The sequence below is a fragment of the Enhydra lutris genome, unplaced genomic scaffold, assembly GCF_002288905.1.
Source record: "Enhydra lutris kenyoni isolate GAN:26980312 unplaced genomic scaffold, ASM228890v2 scaffoldscaffold10, whole genome shotgun sequence".
NCBI lineage: Eukaryota > Metazoa > Chordata > Mammalia > Carnivora > Mustelidae > Enhydra > Enhydra lutris.
The window spans coordinates 27,603,485-27,627,194 of NW_019154094.1; the positions used below are offsets into that span (position 1 = coordinate 27,603,485).

At 42.4% G+C, this 23,710-nt stretch overlaps 1 protein-coding gene across 1 annotated transcript in view; it reads right to left on the reverse strand.

Annotated features, from left to right (window-relative positions):
- LOC111143744 (forkhead box P1) overlaps positions 1-23,710 on the reverse strand; it is a 596,731-nt gene that overhangs the window by 224,498 nt on the left and 348,523 nt on the right. The window contains exons 6-7 of the mRNA XM_022497581.1: positions 5,598-5,785; positions 2,711-2,713 (exon numbers count right to left, since the gene is read on the reverse strand). Of these exons, the coding sequence (XP_022353289.1) occupies positions 2,711-2,713; positions 5,598-5,774 (180 nt within the window). The 5' untranslated portion in view covers positions 5,775-5,785. The remainder of the gene's footprint in view (positions 1-2,710; positions 2,714-5,597; positions 5,786-23,710) is intronic.

Here is a 23,710-nt window from a genome sequence, read left to right on the forward strand (position 1 = left end):
TAGCCCCTATCACAGTGCCTACCTCAATGAGAGAACTCAATAAATTAAGATCATCTACATTCTACATTACCTTCCAGAAGCTTCCCTTATTAGAACCAGAGATGCTGACTATCTTTTCCCTTCCAGTGGCATCAAAAGACCCTCCTTTCAGACACAGTCCCTGCTATCAGCAAGTCAAAAGGCCACTTGAGTGTGTTCTTTGTTTGTTTTCTTTTTATTTTACTTTTTATTTTTTTCTCATTGCAATACGTGCCCTCCTTAATACCCATCACCAGGCTAACATATCCTCCCCACCCCCCTCCCCTTTGAAACCCTTAGTTTGTTTCCCAGAGTCCATAATCTCTCATGGTTCATCTCCCGCTCTGATTCCACCCCTTCAGTATTCCCTTCATTCCCCTAATGTCCTCATGTTATTTCTTATGTTCCACATATGAGTGAAATCATAGGATAACTCTCTTTCTCTGCCTGACTTATTTCCCTTAGCATAATCCCCTCCAGTTCCATCCATGTCGATGCAAATAGTGGGTACTAATCCTTTCTGATGGCTGAGTAATATTCCATTGTATATATTCCTAACAAAGTTAACAAAGCAACCTTTTGCAAAGAGAAGAATGGTAAGGCCGAACTGGCCATTGCTACCTGGACTTTGTACTAATCCACACTTAATCACTTGGGCCTCCCTCTGTAGAGGGAGGAACAAGGCAAAGGATGACCACACTAACAGTAACGTGGTTCCCACAAAGGAATACGAGTACAAATGAGAAGCGCACGGGGGCGGTCTCTTTCGTCGGAGCTTACTGCCCATCCAAATGCAACAGCGATTTCTCCCACACGTTTTTTATAGGGGCACCTCAAGCTGGAAGTGTTGGCAGGACAACCTCCCTCTTTTGCTCGATAGCCACTAGTCATTTTGGTAATAAGAACAAAATGAGGACATTCATTCCGCCATGTTGGAAATGAAGAGAAGAATTTTTAATATTTGTGTATGGGTTTATGCTAACAGGTTTACACTCTGGTCATTATCCTTTGGTGACTTGCATCAGGAGATTCCAAGAAATAGACCCGTGATTCTCCTGGGCCCTTCTGATAGTGTATTGTCTACATCCTCTATGAACATACACAGCCAGATTTCCTTCTCGAGCCCCCTCCCACTCCTCCTGTCTTTCTGAGCTTCTCTGGTCCTGGGCATCTCCCAGGCATCTCATCTCTTACCTCCTTTAATAGCTCATTGGCAAAATGCAACCCAATGAATCCCTCTTCTTCCCTCTTATGATGTTTCAGAAGCTACTTGTCCTTCCTACCTCTCTTAACTCCTTAGGACTCATCCAATGTTTTCCTCTCTTTCTTTTACATTATTAACAGGAAACATGTATATAGACACATGTTGATGGTGGGTAGGTATCTTTCGGGCCAAAAGGTCCAACACCTTAAACCAAATGTCAAAGAACCGATGTCAATGAATGAAACAAATACATCTCTTATCTACACTCTCTAAATAATCCATATTTAAATCCCATATGTAGTATATCTTTTTTTTTAATGTCTTTCTCACAGACTACCTCCACACTGCCCTCCTCATATAAAACAATAGCCACACCTCAAAACCACAGCAACCAAAGCTCTCTCTATCCTGATTTGCAGACAATAAAACTGCCAGGTGGTACCCAAAAAAAAAAAACCCATCATTAAATGGAATGTTGTTAAGAAATAGCTGTTTTATTTAACAGCTATTCATTTTTATTGAATAAACATTTTCTAGTATGCATTCTGTTAATTGACCTGACAGCATATGCTGTATATGGAGAAACTTCTAAACATTATGCTCTATGTAATATGCTTATCTGAAAAAGCTCTCATTTGCAGCAATATGGAAATAAAATTCTGCTTTCTAAAATTCAAGACTTTTAAAATGCATTAATCCACACAGTTTATGAAATTGCTCTGGACATTTTAAAATCCTTTCTTAAGGGGAAAAAAAAAAAAAAAAACTTCAGTAACTGGTAATAGTATTTGTTGCTCAGTTTCGTAATGGAGTAGTGTATATCCAGTACAGACCTCTTACAGACCCAGAAATGGGGCAGGCATAATAGGAAATAAAAAGCAGTTATGGTATCGGGTAAAGAATGACCCAGTGGCTAAAAGAAATGTTCGGAAACTCTATCAAATTATCTTATTAGGAAACTATTGTTATAATAGTTTCATGGCCCAGATAGAAGTAGGCTTGAAACATTACAGAGATAATACATTTCATTTTGAGGAAGGAAGACAGTTGGGGAGTGTGTTGGCGGGTTCCTCCAAGCTACTGGCAGCACCTCTCCTTGGTGATGGCTTCTGAGTGATGATGGTATCTTGCAGAACGACCAACCCCCCTCCCTAGAGGGCCACAAACGAGCAATGCTGCTGGGTGGGAGCTGGGGCAGCCTGGAGGGCGGCAGGCTCCTTGACTTCACGAGCAATCCATCCCCTAACAACTGTTGCCCTCGTAGGAATATTGGTCTAGGGTTACCGGATCTTCTGGTTTTTCAAGAGAAGATGGAAAAGCCAGATTCTCCTGGTTTTTCTAGGTTGTCACCTATGTAATTTTTTTTTTTTTTCCTTTTTAAACAATTCTTCTTAGACCTGATTTAGCCAACCTGTAGACCAGTCCCAGCATAGAAGTCACTCATTCCACAGCTAATCTTTGTGAAAGCTCTTCATTCTGAAAGGGCACTTGCTATCATTTGTAATTATCTTTGGTAATAAGAATCAAACATGGAAAGGCTTGCATTTATTTTAAAAGTCCTGGCACTAGGCAAAAATTCTCCCTATATTGTCAACGATGGCACTGGTACAACTGGAAAATCCTATAATGTTCAGTGTTACACACAGCATAATTAACTCATTTTTATACCAAGCCCTTTTAAGCCACATCTTTTTGTTCCATGGACTTCTAACATATTTTACAGTTCTAATTCTCTTCCACTGTCCTACATTAATCAAAGCTGTAACCCCTGTTGTCTTTGTACTACAGAATCAGAATGTGCCCCTGGCGAGGAATGGGGGAAAAGTCAACAGGAATTAAATTTCAGTGCAACTGTTTACTCAACTGTGGCCTGCAGTTATTGAAATTTTATCCGTGGTTTTGTGTGACTACCGCAGTAATGAATTCAGCATGGCTGTGATTTTCTCACTGCTGGTATTCTCACTTCAAGTAAAAACCTGTAGAATAAAAATGACGAAAACAACCCGAGTCCATCACGTTGACCCTCACATTTCTTCAAAGCGCTGACTTGTTGCCATTTTCGGTCTGGAAGGAAACTAGGTTCATTCTAGTCCTGCGAAACTTTTTCAATCCCTTAGTCCCCCCACCCCCACCAATTCATCGAGAGATTTACTTGTCCCCCAACAACCTGTGAGGAGCCTCATCATACACTTGGAGGGGCAAACAGTTGTCAGTATTTTGTCTTAAAAGATCAAAAAGGGCCACCAAGCACAATATGTGAGGTTTTCGCCGTAATGATAAATCCAAGCACACTCTCTCTTCCTAAATCATATCAATAGCAAATAAAAATAAACTTGTTATAAAAAGTATTTAAAATGAGTTTCGAAGTACAACAAAAGGTACTGACATCCATAACACGTAAGACCATGTTTTCCAAAGTGGTCACAGCCAAGATAAAGAGGAGAGATGTGGATAACTAATTTTGTTACCGATGCTTTTTAAGGAAGATGTTGTTAACATGCACTTTCCTAACTGTCTTCTATGAGGCCAATGTGTTGTTGCTGATATTGGTGTAGGGGTGGGTGTGTGTGTGTGTGTGTGAGAGAGAAAGAGTATGGTACATATATAAAGATTTTGGCCGACTTACTACTTTAAGATGGTAAATGATTTTTTAGTACTTCATATAAAATTCTAAAGAAGTGAATTTCCCATTTATTTAATTAATGTACCCTAAATACTAAGCATGTGGGGTTCCCACCCCATAGGTCAAGAGCACCACACCTCAACTGCTTAAGAACTGGTGGCTCTTGGCCTTTGTAGGGTAAGGACATAGAACACAGCACTCCAAGATCCCGGTGGCTCTCTCCATTGAACCGTAAGTACCCGAGAACACCACATGAATGACACACGCGCATACACGGATACTATCCTACCATCTGAGGATATGTTTTGCTAACTACTTCAGTGGTTAGAATTCTGCCATTGGCACTCATTTAAGTGCACGACCTTCCACACAACATACGTCATAAATTCCAGCTGATGGGGTACCCAAGGTGCAGGCACAGAAGGTTCTGGACAACCAGGGACAGAGGTCACATCACATAGATGAAGTGCTCGTCGTGAGACCTGAGCATGTCTGCTAGTTTCCTTTTCTTTCTGTCCTAGCTTTCCCCCAGCAGGTTCCACTACCTTCTAACAGACTAACAATGTAACGATTCTTCATATTTTAAAAACTTCTCAGCAAGTAAAAAAATGAAACATCCTCAGAGCCTGTCGAAGGCTATAACCCTCATACAAAAAGGGATTTCCTTTCCTTCCCTGATACGCTTTCCAAGAAAATGGTTTGAGAAAAGGCTCGTCTGCCTCCTCCTCATCCCCCAAAGATTTCTAATTTTTTTTTTTTCCAGAAAGGCCCGAAGATGCAGCGTTCTTTTTCACCTTTTTGCAAGGGCACCACAACTATGTACCGAGTAGATGAATCCAAGACCAAAATGGAACACAACCCACCCATTATCATTTAATAAAAACAAATCCTATTTCCTGATTCCAAGAGAGGCTGGAAAACAGTCTGTCTTCAAGCGGGTGCTATTTACTTATCTGAATTACCCGCAACATTTGGGCCATATAACACCATTTTCTGGGGCACCTTTACCATTTGGAAATATTTAATCCGTCCCTCACGGGTCCCCACTGACATGACTATGGAGAACGTAAGGAGAATGAGTATGTCCCAATTTACATGCATTTGGGGGAACCACCAATAAGAACTAATGTAAAACATTAAGAGGACTTAGCCCCATACCAGCTGCCATATGTACACAAGACACATAGGCCAGTGGTCCACACCCCGAAGTTCCTCCAGGCACCCGAGGCCACTTCTTACACTGAAGCCTGTGCTGTCGATGCTATGCCTGCTGTATACCCGCTCCTGCCCGTCTGTTTCTACTGTTTGCTTCCACTCCCTCTTCCATCCCCTGTTCCTTTCATCCACCATCCCTCTTTTGGTGTCGTTCTTCACCAGTCTCAGTAAGCCCGTTTATGAGTATGACTTTTTAACTCAAGCATAGGGAACCATGTCTGCAATTCATTTTATCCCAAATAGTTCAGCTTCAGGCTGCCAAGGTGGGGCCTGAGAAGAGGTGAGCTCAAGCTCATCTTTAACAACTGCTCCCCAAGACAGGGGGCGGGGGCAGAGGGAGTAGCTTCCAAGAGTCTCGGCTCCCAAGAGCTTGAGCACTAGTCTCCAAGGGCCACCACCCCGCGCTGGATGCTGCTGACAGGCGGCCAGCCCGCCACGTGAGCCTCCAACACTCGCACGGGGGCGAGTGCGGAGGGCGAGCGGGAGCGCCAGCCCGCAGTCCCCCCCGCACCCCGCGCAGCCCGGTGGCCACGGTACCTGCTGCTGCTGCTGCACGTGCACGAGCTCGGCGGCCCCCGCGTCCGCGGCCGGCGTCTCCCCGTTGGACCGTCCTTCGCGAAGACTCCCGCACTGGAGCAAGTGGTTGCCGCCGCTCGACCCGTTCTGGATGGCTGAACCGTTACTTTTTGTCTCAGTCCCAGATTCTTGCATCATGACTCAAAAACCTGATAGAGGGATTTTCAGGAGGGAGCAGGGGAGAGAGAGAAAAGCAGCTGTTAAAACAGTTGTTGGACAGAAGGAGAAGGGCCCTGCCTTCCGTGTTGCCAGACTCTGTAAACAGTTGTCCTTTTCTTTCACACACTCTTGGCCCTGGGTTGTGGGCTAGTCCCTCAGTGTCTGAGGACGGAGGGGTCGGGCCAGCTTCAAGAGTTCGTAGTGGTCCTTTCAAGAAGCTGTTTCCCCTTGGAGAAAAATCCTTCCGGGGGAACTCGGGATTTATGGTTAAATATCTGTGACTATCTGGATGTTTTTCTCAAAAAGGAGTAAGTTGTTGTATGTGGCAATATTAGATGTAACATTAAATTTCGGTGTGTGCAGGCTCTGCGTTGGGGTGGTACACTCCTAGAGAGAAAGTCTCCAGCCCCACGCTATCAAGACAGGACACACACCACGAGGAGAGCCCTGAGATCATTTGAGCCGAACACCCTCACGGTCAAAAAGACAAGAGCATTTAAAGATTCGTACTCCCCAGAATGATTCCAGTACTGAGAAATCTTCAAAATTGGTGATTCCAATGAGATCAGCCACATTTAGAGAGAAAGAAAAAAAAAAAAAAAAAAAAAAGAATCCCCTCCCCCCACTTTTCAGGAGCTAAAAAAATTTCAGACTCTGATCTTTGTCCTATGGTTAAAACTGTCCTAAGAAATCCTATTCAAATTTAGGGGATTTTCTCATGCTGAATTACTAACCTCTAGTTTGTTTTAAGGCCTGAAAGGTCTGGGACATCTTATATTTATTTTGGAAAAAAATCTGGCCTTAGGCAGACCAAAGAAAAGGTCTGAATGCAAAATTATGAAGTGTCTAATAAAAAACATATATGTGTATGTGTTTGTAAGTATGTATGTATGTCTATATGTACAGTGTAAGATGTGCAGCTGGAGGATATCACCTACATACATGTAAATGTGTTTCATGTTCTGCCCAGCTACTTTCTAGGTACAAAACCATTACCCACAATTCAGCTCTCAGTAAATGCATCTGATTATGACAAAAGATAGATCATATTTACTACAACCAAGTGTTACCAGTGCCGTACCAAGCCCACCAGCCGGTGATTTACGTATATTTCCCAGTTTAGTTCTGACTGCCACTGGTATCTCCAGTATGCAGATGAGAAAACTAGGCCCCCACGAGGACCATTTTAATTTGCCCAGCCTAAATCATTAGTAGTGGTGCAAAATCAGGATTTGAACAAGTTCAGCCGGATGTCAACATTCTTAACCATGTGTTTTCTTACAGCTGAGGTGTAGTAGGGAGCAAACAGTGTAATGGCAGGGTCATACTCCAAATTCACAGACGAGGACTTTGAACAGGAAAAGCAATAGTCACTAAAGGACCTGACAGTTCCAATATCAAAGCTAAGAAATGTCTGAATATTAAAACTTCAACGTGAAACACCGATCTCAGATCAAAGGGCTGAAAACTTGTAACAAATACTCGTGCATTGTGGAAAGACATGTGCAATCTGCATTACGGATCCCCCCCTCACTTGCAATATGTGACAACAGGGAAATTGAAACACTTGGGACATCTTTAGAGGAGGCTGCCCTCTTGCTGGAAGTTGGTTCAAATCCCTTCTCTACTGACTTCCACAAAAGCCTAATGGAAAATTAAAAGCAGAAAAATTCACAGCTTTCTTCCTTTCCTTTCAGTGTCCTGTATGATCCAACTTAGGTACAAACTTTATAAACCCAAAAGACATGTTTAAAGTTAATCCAATTCTGAAGGGGATTAAGAATGGCATTTTTTGTTGTTGTTGACAGGTGGAAAACAAACTCAGAAGCAACAGCTGATTCACGCTCTTTTCTTGAAATCAGACTTTCCCATAATTAGAATCATTTAAAAACGGCCTTTATATCCTTACTGTCTACAGAGTATAAAACCTATCAAAAACACAACTAAAACTTTCTCTAAGATAGAAGAACCAGGCAATACAAGTACCTTGTTTGTTGCCAAAAAGGAATTAATTTGTGCAATTGAGGGGGCTTTTCCCCCCAATGTTTCTGTTTCACAAACCTGCCCATTCGTACAGAAATGAAGGAAAAGGTGGTGTTTAGGTGTTTGAGGGAGAGAATGGTTGTCCTAGCATAGTTAACAAGGAAACGCACTCAATTCTTAGATATGTCACAAGCATACCTAAAGAGAAAACAAAAACACTTTTCTTTTTTTAAACTTTCTGGAAAGCCTACTCACATCAGCAAACAGACCCCCCAAAAGATAAAAACATGGCTTGCACATGAGATCTTTACCTGCCCTCAGAAGGGGGCCTAGTTAGCCACATATCCTGTCCTCCGAGCTATAGGAAAGAATCTGCTTTTCCCGGCCTGCGACCATTGGGATGCCTGACCTCAGAACAGGTGTCTAAGAGACTGGCCCTGCTTCTGTTTCCTGGGTTTGACACCGTGGTGGTGGGTGGAGTAGGGACGATCTCCAATCCACAATTTGATAAGGTTTTGCTCTACGCAGTTCCAAGAAGACTGCCAAGTCCTCCAGGAGAAGTTCTGCAGGCATCTCGCCAAGCAGCTTGGCTTGCGAATCGGGTCTGTGAGAGTGCAGGCATTGGGACCGAAATTGCATAAAGGATTATTTTGGTCTGAGGATGTCCTTAATTAGTCAAGTGCTAACAGTAGTATGTAGGTTGCAAGATTTAAAATTTCCCATAATCTCCCACACCAATCAGGAGAAAACAGCTTTTTGAAAAGCACATGTGAAAAATTAGGAGTGTCGATGTCTAAGAACATTTCTAACAATATCTGGGCTGGCAATATTTCTTTCTATGGAATGTTCCAAGCCATTTAATAAGGCTTTATGTCTGTACAACACTTCACAAACTACAAGGCTCTCTGAGGTACTTTTCAAACTCATAACAAGTCCATCAAAGAGAGGAGGCAGGTGAAATTTATCCCATTTTACAGATAAGAAAACCAAAGCTCCGTAGGTTAAGGAATAGATACAGCCATCATCCTTGCCTGTTTCAGATGTGAACCTGTCCATTCTATGAATGACGGAGAATTTCCCATTTGCAAAGTCCTGGGCAAGATGGTCCATTAGTAAATGAATGAAAAGAAAACTAAGTAATTCCAGGAAAGACAGTACCAAGGTGGCAGGGAGACAAACAAAAGCATCTAAAATACGAAGATGAAAGTGTCCGCACTCTTTAGCAAACACCTCTATTTGTCTTTTTCTATTGAGTTTTACAATTTGAGAATCATCTGAGAGCAGGGCAGTGTATGCGAGAGGCACGTGCATTTTCTGACATCGAACACTGTACCTTCTTTTCTTAGCGGGAACTTGTCATAGACACTCAGTTTGTATAACCTCCACTTCCCTCTAGGACTCCTTATAACCAAAGAACTGCCCTGCTCCACAGCAAATCGAGAGCAAGAAACGATACGCCATCAGCCGGAGCGTGTGGATACGAAGGCATGGCTCCTGGAGGACGTGACCAGCCCTCCCCACTAACAAGCCCTCCGGAAATAAACACAAATCTTCCTCTGGTTTCTTGCGTGTCTTCTCTGAATGAGCCGGTTCTGTTTAAGTCACATACGACCGGTTCAACACACCCCTGCAAAGGCCGAGGCTGTAATCCCGTGGATGTCAGAAAGCGGAAGGAAGCCAAAATGGCCCACTTCTGGTCTTGCTTCTGGAAGCGTGACAGAGCTACTGATTTCTGAAGATCGATTTTTGTGCTGAAGGAACTTGTAGAAAAGGATACGAACTGAGGTTAGCCTGCTTATTTATTGTCGCTGCCAACAGAGCATACCCTGGAAGTATTCTGGAAAATTCATAATGTCCAGGCCAATGTATTTATAGTAAATTAAAGCAATGCTTTATTATTATGATTATTTCCTTGGTTACAGTGTTGATGCTGAAAATTTAAGGAAAATAAAGCCCTTGTTATCATGCTTGTGAAAGATTTTAAGCTAACAAAAAGTTCAGTCTTGATTCCAGGGCAGTTAATTAAGGTTGACCAAGTCAGGCAGAAGTAAATTAACTTGGCTGATCAATTATTTATATGAAGCAGAATAAATGCCCTTAAAGAACTTGGTCTGTTCATGAAAGGATGTGTAAATTAAACTAAACACAGTTTTGTAAAATATATTTCTACTTCTATGGGAAGAAGAGAGGAGAAGTTAATGGTGAAATCACTTGTAGGAAAATGATGACGGTGATGACATGGTCCTCCCCCAGCCCAAAGCAAAGATCATTTTCTCATTGTTCATCCAGTACCAGGAAAGAAGGAAATGGGAGGTATTTTGAAGAGATAACAGAAGCTCTTGGAGTGGGGGAGGGAGGGAGGGGAATGGGGGTAAAAGGAAAGAAGAAAGGAAGAACATAGGGAAGGGAGGGACAGAGAAGGGGAAGAAGGGTGGGAGGGAAGGACAGAGGGATGACAAGGAGGGAAGGAGGAAGAAAGCAACTCTAAGAATGGGGTGATCATGTGAACTTCTGTATTGTGGAATTACTGAGCAAGAGGCGTGCCTACTTCATCAGTTAGACTCTGTGCAGAGTTTACAGGCAGGACAAAAATAAAGGTGGGAGTCAGGCTAGCTCTAGTTCTAAAGAAGGACTCATGTCACATCATGATGATTCAAAGTCCACATTGATCATGTTCATGTGATTCAGGAAAGAAGAAAAACTTGTGCGTATTAAGATATAAAGCATACATTTACTTCTGGGTTTCATCAGATAAATGAACGGTTTCCCTTTAAATGTGCAAAAGGTCGACCTGGCAACATAATACACATAAAGGAGTTTAAAGGAGCACAGTGCAGCTAAGGGGATTCCTCCCTGCCGGCAGGCAAACAGCAGGGTGGCCCAGGACAGGAACCCAGTGCCTTGCTCTCCATCTTCTTGCAGGAGTTCCTCCCACTCAAAATAGGGACTCAAGAACAGAAAGCATCCCCAAAGTAAGGCCGGCTTTGACTATGGAGACTTCGCATTTCCTAGCACGTGGCACATGCTTTGCAAGTGCTCGCCCTTCACCTGGCAAGATGCACTAGGTGGCAGAGAACAGAGGAAGGGCTGCTGGAGGGATTACAAGTGAAACTGAGGGGCTAAGGGAGCAGGTGAAGCCAGGGCAGGAAGGAAGGGCCCCAAGATGCAGAGTCATTGCCATGGGGTGGAGATTCCAAGGCATACTCTCAAAGGTGGGGGGGGGGGGGCAACAAGAAAAACAAAGTAACACCAGCTGAGTGTTTTCACATCTGAGATCACTCCCACAAGTTGGGATCAGACACCACAGTCTGCCTATCCACCGCCCCCGATGGCAGGGGTCCCATTCCGCGGAAAGACCATCCAAGGGCCAAGTTTAGGAAGCAAAGTCGGTGTGCTGAGTTACGAAAGCACCATCTTCCAATACCAAATTTTCATAATTATAACAGAAAGGCGTAAATTTTCTAATGCATGGCAGTTCAAAAAGTAATCAAGGGAATGAGCCGGAGGGCTATTTTAATGTATGCAAAGCTAGTGACCCACAGTAAATGGGAGGTAAGCTACAATGAATGCAAAGTAATGCACACAGACTGAAGTCCTGGTCTGATGAGGGACGGCTAAAATTAACACCCAATTAATTTCCGAATTGACAAACAAATGAAACCCATAAATCTACTTTCTCATTAATTTTCTTGTGGTATAATTTAAAGCAGTAATATGAGGGCAAAAACTGAGCATTATCCATCATAAATATCAAAAAGATAGCACTGGAACACCATAAATTATGCCTATTACCTGTTGTTAGAAATGATTTATGTATTATCAACTTTATCGTGCACTGGAGATATCAAGATCTATCTTTAAAAATCTGGAATTCCATTTAGCACTTAGGAAGAAAAAGTTGAGGAGCAATGAAATAGTCAAAAATATGTTTGTTTGTTCGTTTGTTTTTAAAGGCTATTTACATAGCCATATGGGAGAGAAGGGCAAAACTGGAATCTTCCCAAATCTGAGGTCAGCAGAGGTTGCGGATATCATGGAAGTGTCGGGGTGGGCTTCTCAGTAGAGAGAGAACCAGGTCTCGGACCACCCCTCCTGGAAAGCCGTGGTACATGTGTCCTCAGTGAGCTACTCCTGCAGGGAATGCAAGGCTTGGGGCTGGAAAGGAAGGGGTAGAGGCGAGGACATTCTGGATACATCTCAGACAGCCTGAGGGGGAGAACCTACGGCTTTGGGTGCTCCGTGAAGCAGAGTCCTCAGTTGGGGAGAAGCCTGGGAGGATAATTAGGTTTGTCGTTAATAATGTCATATGGTAGCTCTCTTACCTTTATAGTTCAAAGGAGGAGAAAAAAGAACTAAGAACTAGTTTGTGTTTATCAATCAACCTAGAGGTACCCTCTGTTTATGAAGTAAACGGACAAAGAGGCATTCAGAGTAAAATGATCTCCTTCCTGACCTAACTCCATTTCTTTAGTAACAATTTAAAAAAGCCAACCCCCCCCAAAAAAACCAAAACAAAACAAAACAAAAAACCCTTTATTTTGAACTTTACTTTTACTTTTAGGCACACCTTGCACACACAGTAACTCCTCTTATTCACGGGGAATATGTTCCCAGACCCCCAGTGGATGCCTGAAATTGCAGACAGTACTGAATCCTACAAACACTATGTTTTTGTTTGTTTGTTTGTTTTGAGAGAGAGAGAGACAGCACAAGCAGAGGGAGAGGCAGGCTTCTAGCTGAGCAAGGAGACAGCTGTGGGACTGGATCCCAGGACCCTGGGATAAACTAGATATAATTATATATATATATATACACACACACACACACACATATATATATATATATATATATATATATATATATATAAAACTAGATACAATATAATAAACTAGAACAATTATTATAATCTAGTATAAGAGAAGTTATGTGAATGTGATCTCTAGCCCTCTCTTACAATGTCTTATTGTACTGTAGTCACCTTTCTGCTTTGTGAGATGATGTGAGATGACAAAATGTCTTACTGATGAGCTTAAGTGAGGTGAACGACATAGGCGTTCTGATAATACTTTGGAAGGAGGATCATCTGCTTCCCAACCCACGGGTAACGGAATCCACAAAACAAAACCGTGGCTATAGGGGGACTGCTGTAGTAGGAACTTATCCCTAACTGCTGAATTTTTAGCTAAATGATTAAATGACAGAAAAGTCCCAGTCCAAACTCCCAATCACATGAGATCAAGGGCTTCTGCTGCCCACCACCTTGATGGTCCTACCTTTAAAATAATCTACGTGGGGGCGCCTGGGTGGCTCAGTGGGTTAAAGCCTCTGCCTTCGGCTCAGGTCATGGTCCCAGTGTCCTGGGATCGAGCCCCACATCGGGCTCTCTGCTCAGCAGGGAACCTGCCTCCTCCTCTCTCTCTCTGCCTGCCTCTCTGCCTACTTGTGATCTCTATCTGTCAAATAAATAAATAAAATCTTTAAAAATAAATAAATAAATAAAATAAAATAAAATAAAATACTCTACGTCCTGTACTTCGCTTGGAAGGACTAATCATTTTGGATTTCTGAAACTGAGAAACGAACGTATGCTATTAAATCACTTTACACCATAGCGGGAGTAGGACTGTCCCAATCCCTGAAAATGTAAAGATAAACCATCAGTGAAAAACCCTACCAAAATCCACGGTCCACAGTTAATTTTCAGTTCAGCTGCAATGGAAAAAGGTACAGAGCCAGATGTTTAATTTTCCCTGAAACGCATGACTCACAACAGTTAGGGGAACAGGGTGGTAATAAAATAATGTTCCTAATAAAAACATGATTTCCCTTCTCTACCAGGCTTTCATTGTAAAGACAAGAGATTTTACGTTTCCAGAGAAAAAGAAGTCCTGAATTCCAACACCGAGGCAGCAAGGTTGTTCGGAGGAAATGTGCGTGTCTCGCGCTAACAGCCTGCCTTAGCAAACTTCCACGGTCTTCGGAAGTCATCAGTAGGTGCTGGTAAAAACACCCACTCCTTCAAAGTTACAAATGTCTGTCTTTTCAGAATTTTGGCTACTGTTGGTCGTCCCGCAGACAAGAGTTTGAGCGCTGTCATCGTAGCCACTGTGGGCAAAAACTATGGAACTTGGAAGGAAGCTGCTCTAGGAAACAGAAGTACAAAGGAGAAGAGCCACTCCCTGGCACATTCATCCAGACGAGCTCAAATAATTAAACAGCGACCAGAAAGGAGTTTGCCAATCCTGGGCTAGGCTGTTTGCTTTGCTACACGGAAGCCTCTGCAGCTCAGGGTATGACTGGGCCAGAGGTTCTAGGGAGCTGAATTAAAATGCATTTTTTACAGAACACAACAGAGTTTAAGTTGGAGAATTAACAAGGCCTGCCAAACCCGAATCACTGGAACATTCAAACAACCGAACTGTCACGCAGAGCCCCTTAGAATAAAGCGACCGACAACCAGGTCAGAATTTTTTTTTTTCCCATTTCCATATATTATAGAGTTTCATATATATGGGGCCAGGTTCCTAATATCAATTAGTGGTTGCCGTGCATGATGACACACTTCACGTACCTCGGGCTTTTGCCTCCAGCCCCCAACCGCTCTAGTGGCCAAAGCGAACAATATGTTCAGAGCATCATGGCAGCTCTCGGTGAATGCAGGTTCTCCGCAGTCTGCGCTGGCCCGTCTCCATTGTGTCCAAGGGACAATTATTTAATTTTATCCTTCAAAAACTTCGGTATGCATACATGTATCCCACCCCCGCCCCCCACCGAAAGTTGCCCTTACCGACAGATTAACCGGCTTTTCTCTTGATATAAAAGACCACAATTTGTTGAAGGTCATGACCCCCGCTTCTACCCTCACCCCAGTCTGTATTTCATCCTTGTAATTTACAGCAAATGCTAGCAGGCCCTGCCCAGTATTGAAACACAACACAAATTCAGAAACAGCAACAAACAATAATTAAAAAAAAAAAAACAAAAAACAGAGATGATGTAAGCTGTTTTCTCTGCTGTTTGCAAAACATGACAAAGGACAGGCTAATGTTTGGTCTTATCTACTGTGACTCCGGTTGACCAAGGGACAAGAGTCACATACATCAAACTGAAGAGACACAATGTCTCCTTTCCTTAATTAGAAAGGATACAATGCATAAAACGCATTTTAAAAGGAGACAGGTGAGAATACCAGGTAAGAATTAAAACACGAGCTTGTAAAAACATATCACATATATTCACTATATGGTCTCTTCCCACTTAGGATGTTTCCGTACATATCACAGAGAATCGATTCACAATACATTAAACTCAAAGTTAATCTTCCCTTTTCAAACTTGAGCGAGTACCCCCATCACACAGAATCATAGGGAGCCCACACAACAACACAGAATACACACACACAATAACATAAAATCCAAGGGTTGTACCTTTTGAAGGTGACTGCCTTGTTCATAGCACTAGACTTTTTCTCCTACACCTTCTAAGTCCTTGTTTGCTCCACAAAGAGTTTTCTAGCCATCTGATGTTCTATTGCTAAGCTAGTGGCCTTTCAGGAGAGCTCTCTCCCTTCTGAAAAAAGCAAACAACTGCATAGATATCATTACACTAAGGAAATCTCTTAGAAAAACCAAACAACTTGCTAATCTCTCCAGCCCCTTCATCCAAGCAAAAGATAAGAAAAGCAAACCTAAGTCTGTTTCAACCACATTCCAGGGACAAGTTCCCCTTTTTCTTTCTTTATCAAAATTCTAGTATTTAAGTTTTTGTTGTTTTTTTTTTTTTAATGTGTGTGTGCGTTTTAAACAGACCTTGCAGGATAAACTGCTGCTCGCACCCCGCAAACAAAGCAGTATTTGTTTAATAAGGATCGCTGCCATGGGTACAGTAAACAAGGGGCCCAGCATTTGTGTTTATGAACAAACACATCATCTTACAAGAGCAATTTAACATTAACCAGGTGGAATAATCAACAGATTTCATAGGTGACACCAGGGGCAGGACTAGTGTAAACAGGGGTAGGGAGGAGAAAGGGGCCACTCTTCGGGAATCAAGGTCGAGGTAAATGCATTACAGAGTAAACAGCTGCAAAGAAGGCAAGATAAACAAACAGGCATTCTTCTGACATTTAGAGAGGCAGGAAGGTTGTATGTAACACAGATCAGCTGCTGACCACCATGAAATCAAACCAGTTGGAGACCAGGTCTGCTTGTTTGCACAATGCCGTGTTTGCTTATAAACAACAATTTGCTGTTACCAACCTCGCATTACTCATCGTCGTACAAGCCGGAGCAGATCGAGTGAAATCCGGTTAACTCTTCACTGACAATGTTACTCGGAAATAATAATAATAATAATAACAGTAGTAATAATAATAAAGTGATGGCCCCCTTTAAGAAAGAAGAGGTCACCCCCAGAGGAAGCAAACAGAGCTCAGTCAATGCCTTTTTACTTCCTGCTTTGTAGATAAAAATAAAGCATCCACATGGTTTAAACTACTAAGGATTGGATCTGGTCACAGCTTTAAAAGACTGGAATGTTTTTATGCTTGAGTAACTCTACATGCATTTCCTGGGCTCTTCCTCTTTCATCAATGAAATATATGGGTCAAACATCGACTGGGATCTTAAATGTCTTTCCTAGAGGGAGAGCTCTCATGTTCCTCCTCGAACAGTTTCTTGTTCCAAGATACCTTTAAGTACACGGGATCCACACACAGATAGATACGTTTCTCAAGGATGCTGCAAAAATCCAACCTGGATAGGTATGATTTTTGCCCTTAAAAAACAAGATATAAATAAATTAATCAGGTGATGCTACACAGAGCCGCTCGGGACTTTAGTGTGTTGGCTTATCAAAGAAATCTGAGGTCTTCGAAGAGGGAATAAGTCAATGTCTCCACTAACAGAAGGGTTATAAAGAAATGTTTCATCTTCAAAAATTCGCTTCATGTGTAAAGAATGGGTAAAACAGCTTGCTGTATATTATAAGGAAGCTACCATGCTTTATCGGAGAGGCTATATTTAGGTGTACAACTGACAAAGCAGTTTTTTAATCCACTTCTCAGATTGTTTAATATTACTAAATTCTTATAACTGTGATAGGTGCAAATGACATCTCTCCATTACTTAATATTTAATAAGCAAAACACGGTGAAAACCAGTTTGGTATTTATATCTTACATTTATTTTCAGTTAATTAATTTTTTTAAATTCTGTATTTAGAAAAATACAGTACAGTACAGTAAAGCATTGCTGGAGAACTGAAGCAAAATTTGAAAATGAGAAAATGAAATTTAAAAAAACAAAAAAACCACAACTAAAGATACACTGCAGACGACTGTGGCAATTACTTCAGTAACCTTCGGATTACTAGAATTTCCATCTCTGTCTAACAATCTAACAAAATTTCAGGGGTCCCCTCTCGCACCCCTGATACCCAGCCCAATTCCACTTTAAACTTCTTAACCTTCTCTAGCTGCTCTCGCTCCCGCCGCCTCCTTCTACATCTAATCTCTGTTCTGCCACGGGAATGTCCCAGTCACAAAGTAACGAGAGCCTTTTCTTTTGTGTTTTTGTTTTGTTGTGCTGTGGTTTGTTTCCCAAGTCCCTCTCTGCCCATAGTCTCCTTTCCCCAAACCAACGCGGCCTCTAAAACCTCAACAAAGATTGGAGAAGAAATGTCCAATGAGTGCTCCGAGCCCTAGCCGGAGAAATTTTCTCAGGCTCATGGACCTGTAAGCACCGTAAGGACAGGAAGAAGGGACCATGGGACCTCTCTCCCTTTTATGCCCTAGAAAACCCTCAGGGCCTCGAGCTGCTCCCCTGGCCTGGAGAAGGCAACCCAGCCTTGCTCCTCCCGCAATGATGATGCAGACCCGGCTGCCAGAACCACTAACACTGAGGCTCTTCCTCCAGTGCTCTGGGAACCCAAGGTTCTCAAATTCCACGTGGCCGAGATGAACAGGAGACAAAGAGAAGCAGAGTGCCTTATCTGATGCTCCAGGCAAACTCCAGAGAGAAAGAAATGAAGTAAAAGCAGAATGTTGGGCCCCGCTGTCCTTACTCCCCATCTTCCTTACCCCCTATCCGCCCTTCCAGTCTTTTCCGGGAACTCTCCTTTCATCTGTATTTTCTCTTCCTAGAGCCTAGATGAACTGGAGTGCCAGAGAAGGTTCATAAAGAGAGTTTACAATTCTAAAAGGTAATCCAAAGAGCTGAAACCATTTCCCTCAATCAAGGCCAATAGTAAATAAGTCCAGGAGTTTTGAAAGTCAAGCTAAACCTAGGCACATGACCTTACCCCAAGTGAGGATGTGTTATATTCAAAAATGGTTCTACTGATTCTTTACCAAGAACGAGATAAATGATGTGCCTTTCTCCTCTGCCTCAGTTGAGGTGGTAAATACCCTAATCCACGTTCAATTTCATATGCATGGACCCAGGTTGCTTATGTTGTTCCCCAAAGACCCCATGTTATAAGCCTTATTTGCAAAATAAAATAACTATAAGTGAATGAAAGAAAATAATTATAAAAGAATCCATTTACTAAGAAGTCTTTTAAATAACCGGTGCGATCAACTCTTTCAAAAACTGAAAACATTCCCAAGGAAGCTCTGGGTGGACCCAAGTGTGGCAAGGACTGATTTGTTCCTGCCACGTATCTTCTCTGGGATGAAAATCTCACAAGCTCAGAAATTCTCAGAGTGGTCATGGCACCTGAGTGGACACTCGAGCCAGCTTCCGAGGCTCAAACATTCATTTCGGCTTTCATGTTCATGATTTCTGCCATCTCCCTCTATACCTCCACCAATGCTATTTTTAAAATATATTCACTTTTGACAAACATATAAATCTATTGCAGAGGAAACTTTGTATCATTTTGTCAAATGGAAAGCCAGTGTGTATCCCTTTATAGAAGAGAAAGACTTTATAATAAATGTAATACAACCCAACCAATGTTATTAAATTCCAGCTAGATCCTGCTGTCCACAAAGGCTCTGAGCAGGAGCCATGTTCTTTCTTTGTTAAATAATGAGCTTACAACTGGAAGAGAGAGATTAAAGACATACTAGTACCAAATGGAAACTTTCTCCTTGGCTTTATCGGAAGGATTAAAACTGACTGAAAATGGAATTGCTTCAACATCAAATCGCAATAATGAGAACTGGTGAATGATTTATGAATCACCTAAAAATCCTCTTCCAACACACCAGTGAGTGGTACGAGCTTCCGTACTGGGGAACTGGGCACGAGGAGACTTTAAGAGACCTCTCTGCGGACTAGGTTGTATCCCTGACTCCAGAGCATGGCACTCCTAATGATGACAGCCTACCGTGTACACAATGCCAGTAGAGAAATAAATAATCAACAGACTAGACTCTCTATTCTTGGCCCCCAAGGCAAGAGGGCTCCTGTGCCATGGGTTTTTAAGCCTGCAGAAGACAGCAAAAAAATCAGACTGGCAGCTCCAACATCAGCCTCCCTCCCAGGCCTGCCTTTGCCCACACCATCGAGGACCAGCTCCGTGGCCACTTACATAAGCTGCCTAAGTTCAGAGTTTACTCAGTTACCAACGAACTACTATAGGATAAATACTGGAAGCATATCATTCAAATGCTTTATTGGTCAAAAAGATGGATGCTTTTATTAGTCCAACCTTTTTTGTAATGGAGTGCCACTGATGACCCAGCATTAGCCTCATTCCCTGCTATTAATCACACTTCTAAGAGCTCATTTTGCCTTAAAATCTTAAGAAATTGCTATAATTTAAAGACATGGTGTCTACATAATGGGAAATGCCTCATAATTGTATCATTTCACAAAATACAGTATTTTTTATGGGAACAATGACCATGATGCTAAGGTATTGCAAAATGGGAATCATTTATATATATAAAAGAAAAGTGAGATGTAAGCTGTCTTTGTATTTGTGGCTTCCCACATCTGTACACTTTAATCATTACCTTTGGGAGGCTGATTAATCGAAAAACACAGGCATATACACCATTTACGGAGTTAAAAGCAAAATAACATCCCCAAACAAATGAAAAATATCAATGAAAGGGAGAAAACCTAATGTACAAAGATAGAAGAGATGTGAAAACACATCGTGTGCTCTAAGGAAATTTCATCAGTGGTATATTCCTTATTCATCATCTATAATTCCTGGGCCTTGTCTGTCCACGCCAAGAGAACTAAAGCAAGCTCTTCAAATAAGTGACTTCAGGACAAACTACAGGTATCTGCCAATTTACTTTCAGTATTATTTCAATAATATAATGATGCCCTTAGCTTGTAAGTCCTCATCTCATTAAACCACCCTTCATGAACATTAAGCACAGCTGAATACTATAAAGGAAAGCATATTTGAAGTGTTTCAAAATACAGAGCTAAAATAAATCTTTTTAAAAGTGCCTCTTCGATTTTTACTACTACACAATTAGAACACAACATATGCAAATCCTCAAATCATGCATCCACACAAAAATGGTGACATTATGTTACGTGATGAATGAAGGGTAGGCTCCAATCAGGCACAAAGATTATGAATAGGTTTGTGTTGAATGGCTACGGAGAACAGACCATCAGTCAGCCTTAAGAGAAGAATGCGGGGATCATCCTACAGTTAGCAAGGGTCGACTCAGAAACTGTGCAACAGCCAGAGGCTGGAGACCAGGGTTAGGTGGGGCTGGGTATCAGACCGCTCAGTGATTACGTCATCAGAACTCGGAGTGAGAGGCCCCTTCTAGCAGAGATATGCTCCCCCATGTGGTGTCAGATGGTCACGGTAAGCACCTAGTCCTTGGACCCCCTACTCTGAGTTGTGAAAAGGCCAACTTTTCTACCTATTTCTCAAGAGCTAGAGGGAAGTGCTGACCCAGAGAGGATATTTAGGAAAAAGCTGTCATAGACATGCCAGGGAGAAGGGTAGATTCTGAGGTGCCCAAGATAGGTAGAGTGGGCACCAATGGCAAGTTGTTGATGCAAGCCTCCCTTCCCACACTGAGTGTGGGGGCCATTGGATGGCTATAGAGTTGACGGTGGAACCATCTGATGTCTGGTGACCTCAGACTCTCCAAACGACTCATTCATCAACTAAACACCCAAAGAAACTTTTAGAAGGTGCTGCTACTCCTTCGCATCTCTGTGGTCAATGTGAGCGGTGGGGGGACTGGACATCTTTAGAGCAGAACCACAGTCGGTACAAAGGTATGAGATTTCTAATGGAGACAACAGGGCCCGTTAGCAATATCGATACCTGAGTTAAGATTCTCACAGCCCATGGATAACCAACTGATGGATGGGGCCAGTGTATTTACTTAAGAGAACTTTCCTTAGGAGACCAGTCCAGGTACAAGCACTTCGTCTCAAAGCAAGGCTTTCCAGAGAGAACCACGTATGCCTCCAACAGATAAGAAGTTAACACCTTCTACACTGCAACTGTGGGACAGACTGGCCTCAGCTATACAAAGCATGGTGCTATGGAGAGGAGCGTGGGTGTCACCAGGGAGCGTGTTACAAATGCAAATTCTCAGACCCATTTCATTTGTGACAATCTATATTTTGATCACACCCCCTCCAGGTGAGTCACAAGCACATTAAAGTTTGAGAAGCCACCAGACCAGACATACTTGAATGTGATTTCCCACTCTGCCAACTTGAAGGTTTCAACAAGCCACCCAACCACTCTATCTTTCCATTTCCCCTTCCCTAAAACCATACCATTCTGCTTTTGGGTTCACTCACCCTTCCGAGTATTTATTTTGTACCTACCATGTGTCAGGACCCTGTATTAGGTGTTGGGGCAACAAGAGGGAACGAAGACTGATAAAGATCCATCAACATGGAGGTGACTGTCTTATGGGGAAGACACATATTAATCAATTAGTCATATAAATAAGTGGAGATTAGAACAGTGTTAAGTGCTACTGTGAAAAATGCACAGTGCTCTTAGAGCACGCAAAGCTAATATATGTAAAGTGCCTTGTATGTAGTAGGTGTTCAATAAATCACAGTGATTATGAGTAGCCCATAAAACCCAGACCTTTGGGAAGCCACTAAAAAACTCCCAAGTGCAGAATACTCTTCTCCCACTATAAAACGAGCCTGAAGTAGGACTGTGTTGTCAGTTAAATTATTTTTTAGCATGTTTTCCTGCTTTTTCTTGGCTCTATGAGGAATACAATGCCCTTAAAGTCAACATTTCTTCTAATGCCAACTTAGAGAACAACATTAACTTTCCAGGTTATTGTTAAGAATTAGCTCTTGTTTACCGAGTTGTACTTATAGGCAAAATGCAGAGCAGGGCAGAGGGTAATACCTGCCTATCAGCCTTGTTCTAAGCATCTATTGATTATTATTTGAATGCCTGGATGTGCAAAGACAGATCTTCAATTGGCTTTCCAGCAGCATTTCTTTGTATATCTGGTTTGCTGAAGTATAGAAAAAGTCCATGCTAATAACCGCAGGTAGGATTAGCAACCCATACCTTATACTGTGGACACCACTTGTTAATTATTAGTGTGCCTAGTACATGTCTATCCAGTGGGGAAGCTGGACTGAACAGGAATCGGAGAACGTCCACAACCAAACCCACACCACTGAGGATGCCCGCCCTAGGAGCTGAGTGACCAGAGTCCACCCCATTGAATAGGAAGCTCTCGTAGCCTTACAGCTGGGTGTGTTCAAGTGTTCCTTAAAACACCCCTCCGAAGTCTGCCAGGCCTTTCCTTTGCTCATTCCCCATGAATTCATGAACTTCAAATAAAAATTTGAAATATGATGTAATAGCTCTCCCTGTTTGTACAAGTGAGGGGGTCTTTTTCCAAAAGCTGGCTTCCTTGCAACAGGTGGATACGGATGATGGGAGACTTCTGACTTCCTTTGTATCAGAATGACGCTGATCAGAGAATAGAAAACAACAACTGATCTGAAAAAGAGAAGTATGTGCATGTGAAATGTAGTTCCTGTTAAGACTTTCAGGTCTTAACATACAGGAGCTGAATGATACAAACATCAGCTCACACCTTAGAGCATTCGTTTGAATTTTTGTAACTGGATGCGTTGTTAGATGGGCTAGAACAGAGCCTCTGGCTGCTGGCTAACTGGTCAAAAATGGGTGGTTTCCATTTATTATTGCCTGGAATAAGAGATATCTTTAGGCAAACTGTAAAAGACACTTTACCACAGGAAACAAACTAAGCGTTGTTGGAGGGGTGGTGGGGGGGGTGGGGAATGAGGTAACTGGGTGATGGGCGGTAAGGAGGGCACTTGATGGAATGACCCCTGGGTGTTTCACGCAACTGATGAATCACTGAATTCTCCACTGAAACGAATGATACACTATGTTAACTAAATTTTACTTAAATAGAAAGATAAATAAAATTTCTAAAAAGGATGTATCTTTAGGATAATTTCTGTTGGCTCCAACTACTAAAAATGTGAAGTAGGAGGGAAAAGGATATCCCATAGAGGACTTTTGGCAGTATCTGGAGACCCTGTGCTTGCCACAAGGCAGGGAAAGAGGTGCTCCTGGGAAACCAGAGAGGCTGCTAACCAGCCTACAATGCACAAGACAGCTCCCACGTCCAGTTCCCTGTGTCAAAAACATCACGGTTGAGAAAAATGTTCTATGTGCATTTGTACTGTTTTTATTATGGGATCAAAGCAATGAGTCCTATTTCTTGTTCAATAATAAATTTATAATGTGCCTTAAAATTTTAATGACTCGTGATTTTTTGCTTGCATTTCTACTTCATAAATACTACCGAACGGAGCACCTATTAGGGGTCAGGTTAGGCAAGACTAAGGTGACGCCCGGGCATTTGAATGGAGTACTGTATTTGAAGAGGTTAGGCCTGAGGAGGGTGTTGAGGGGCCCGGGGCAGGGTGCGCTCCAGGCAAGGAGGATGGGAGGGGCTGGCAAGGGGAAGT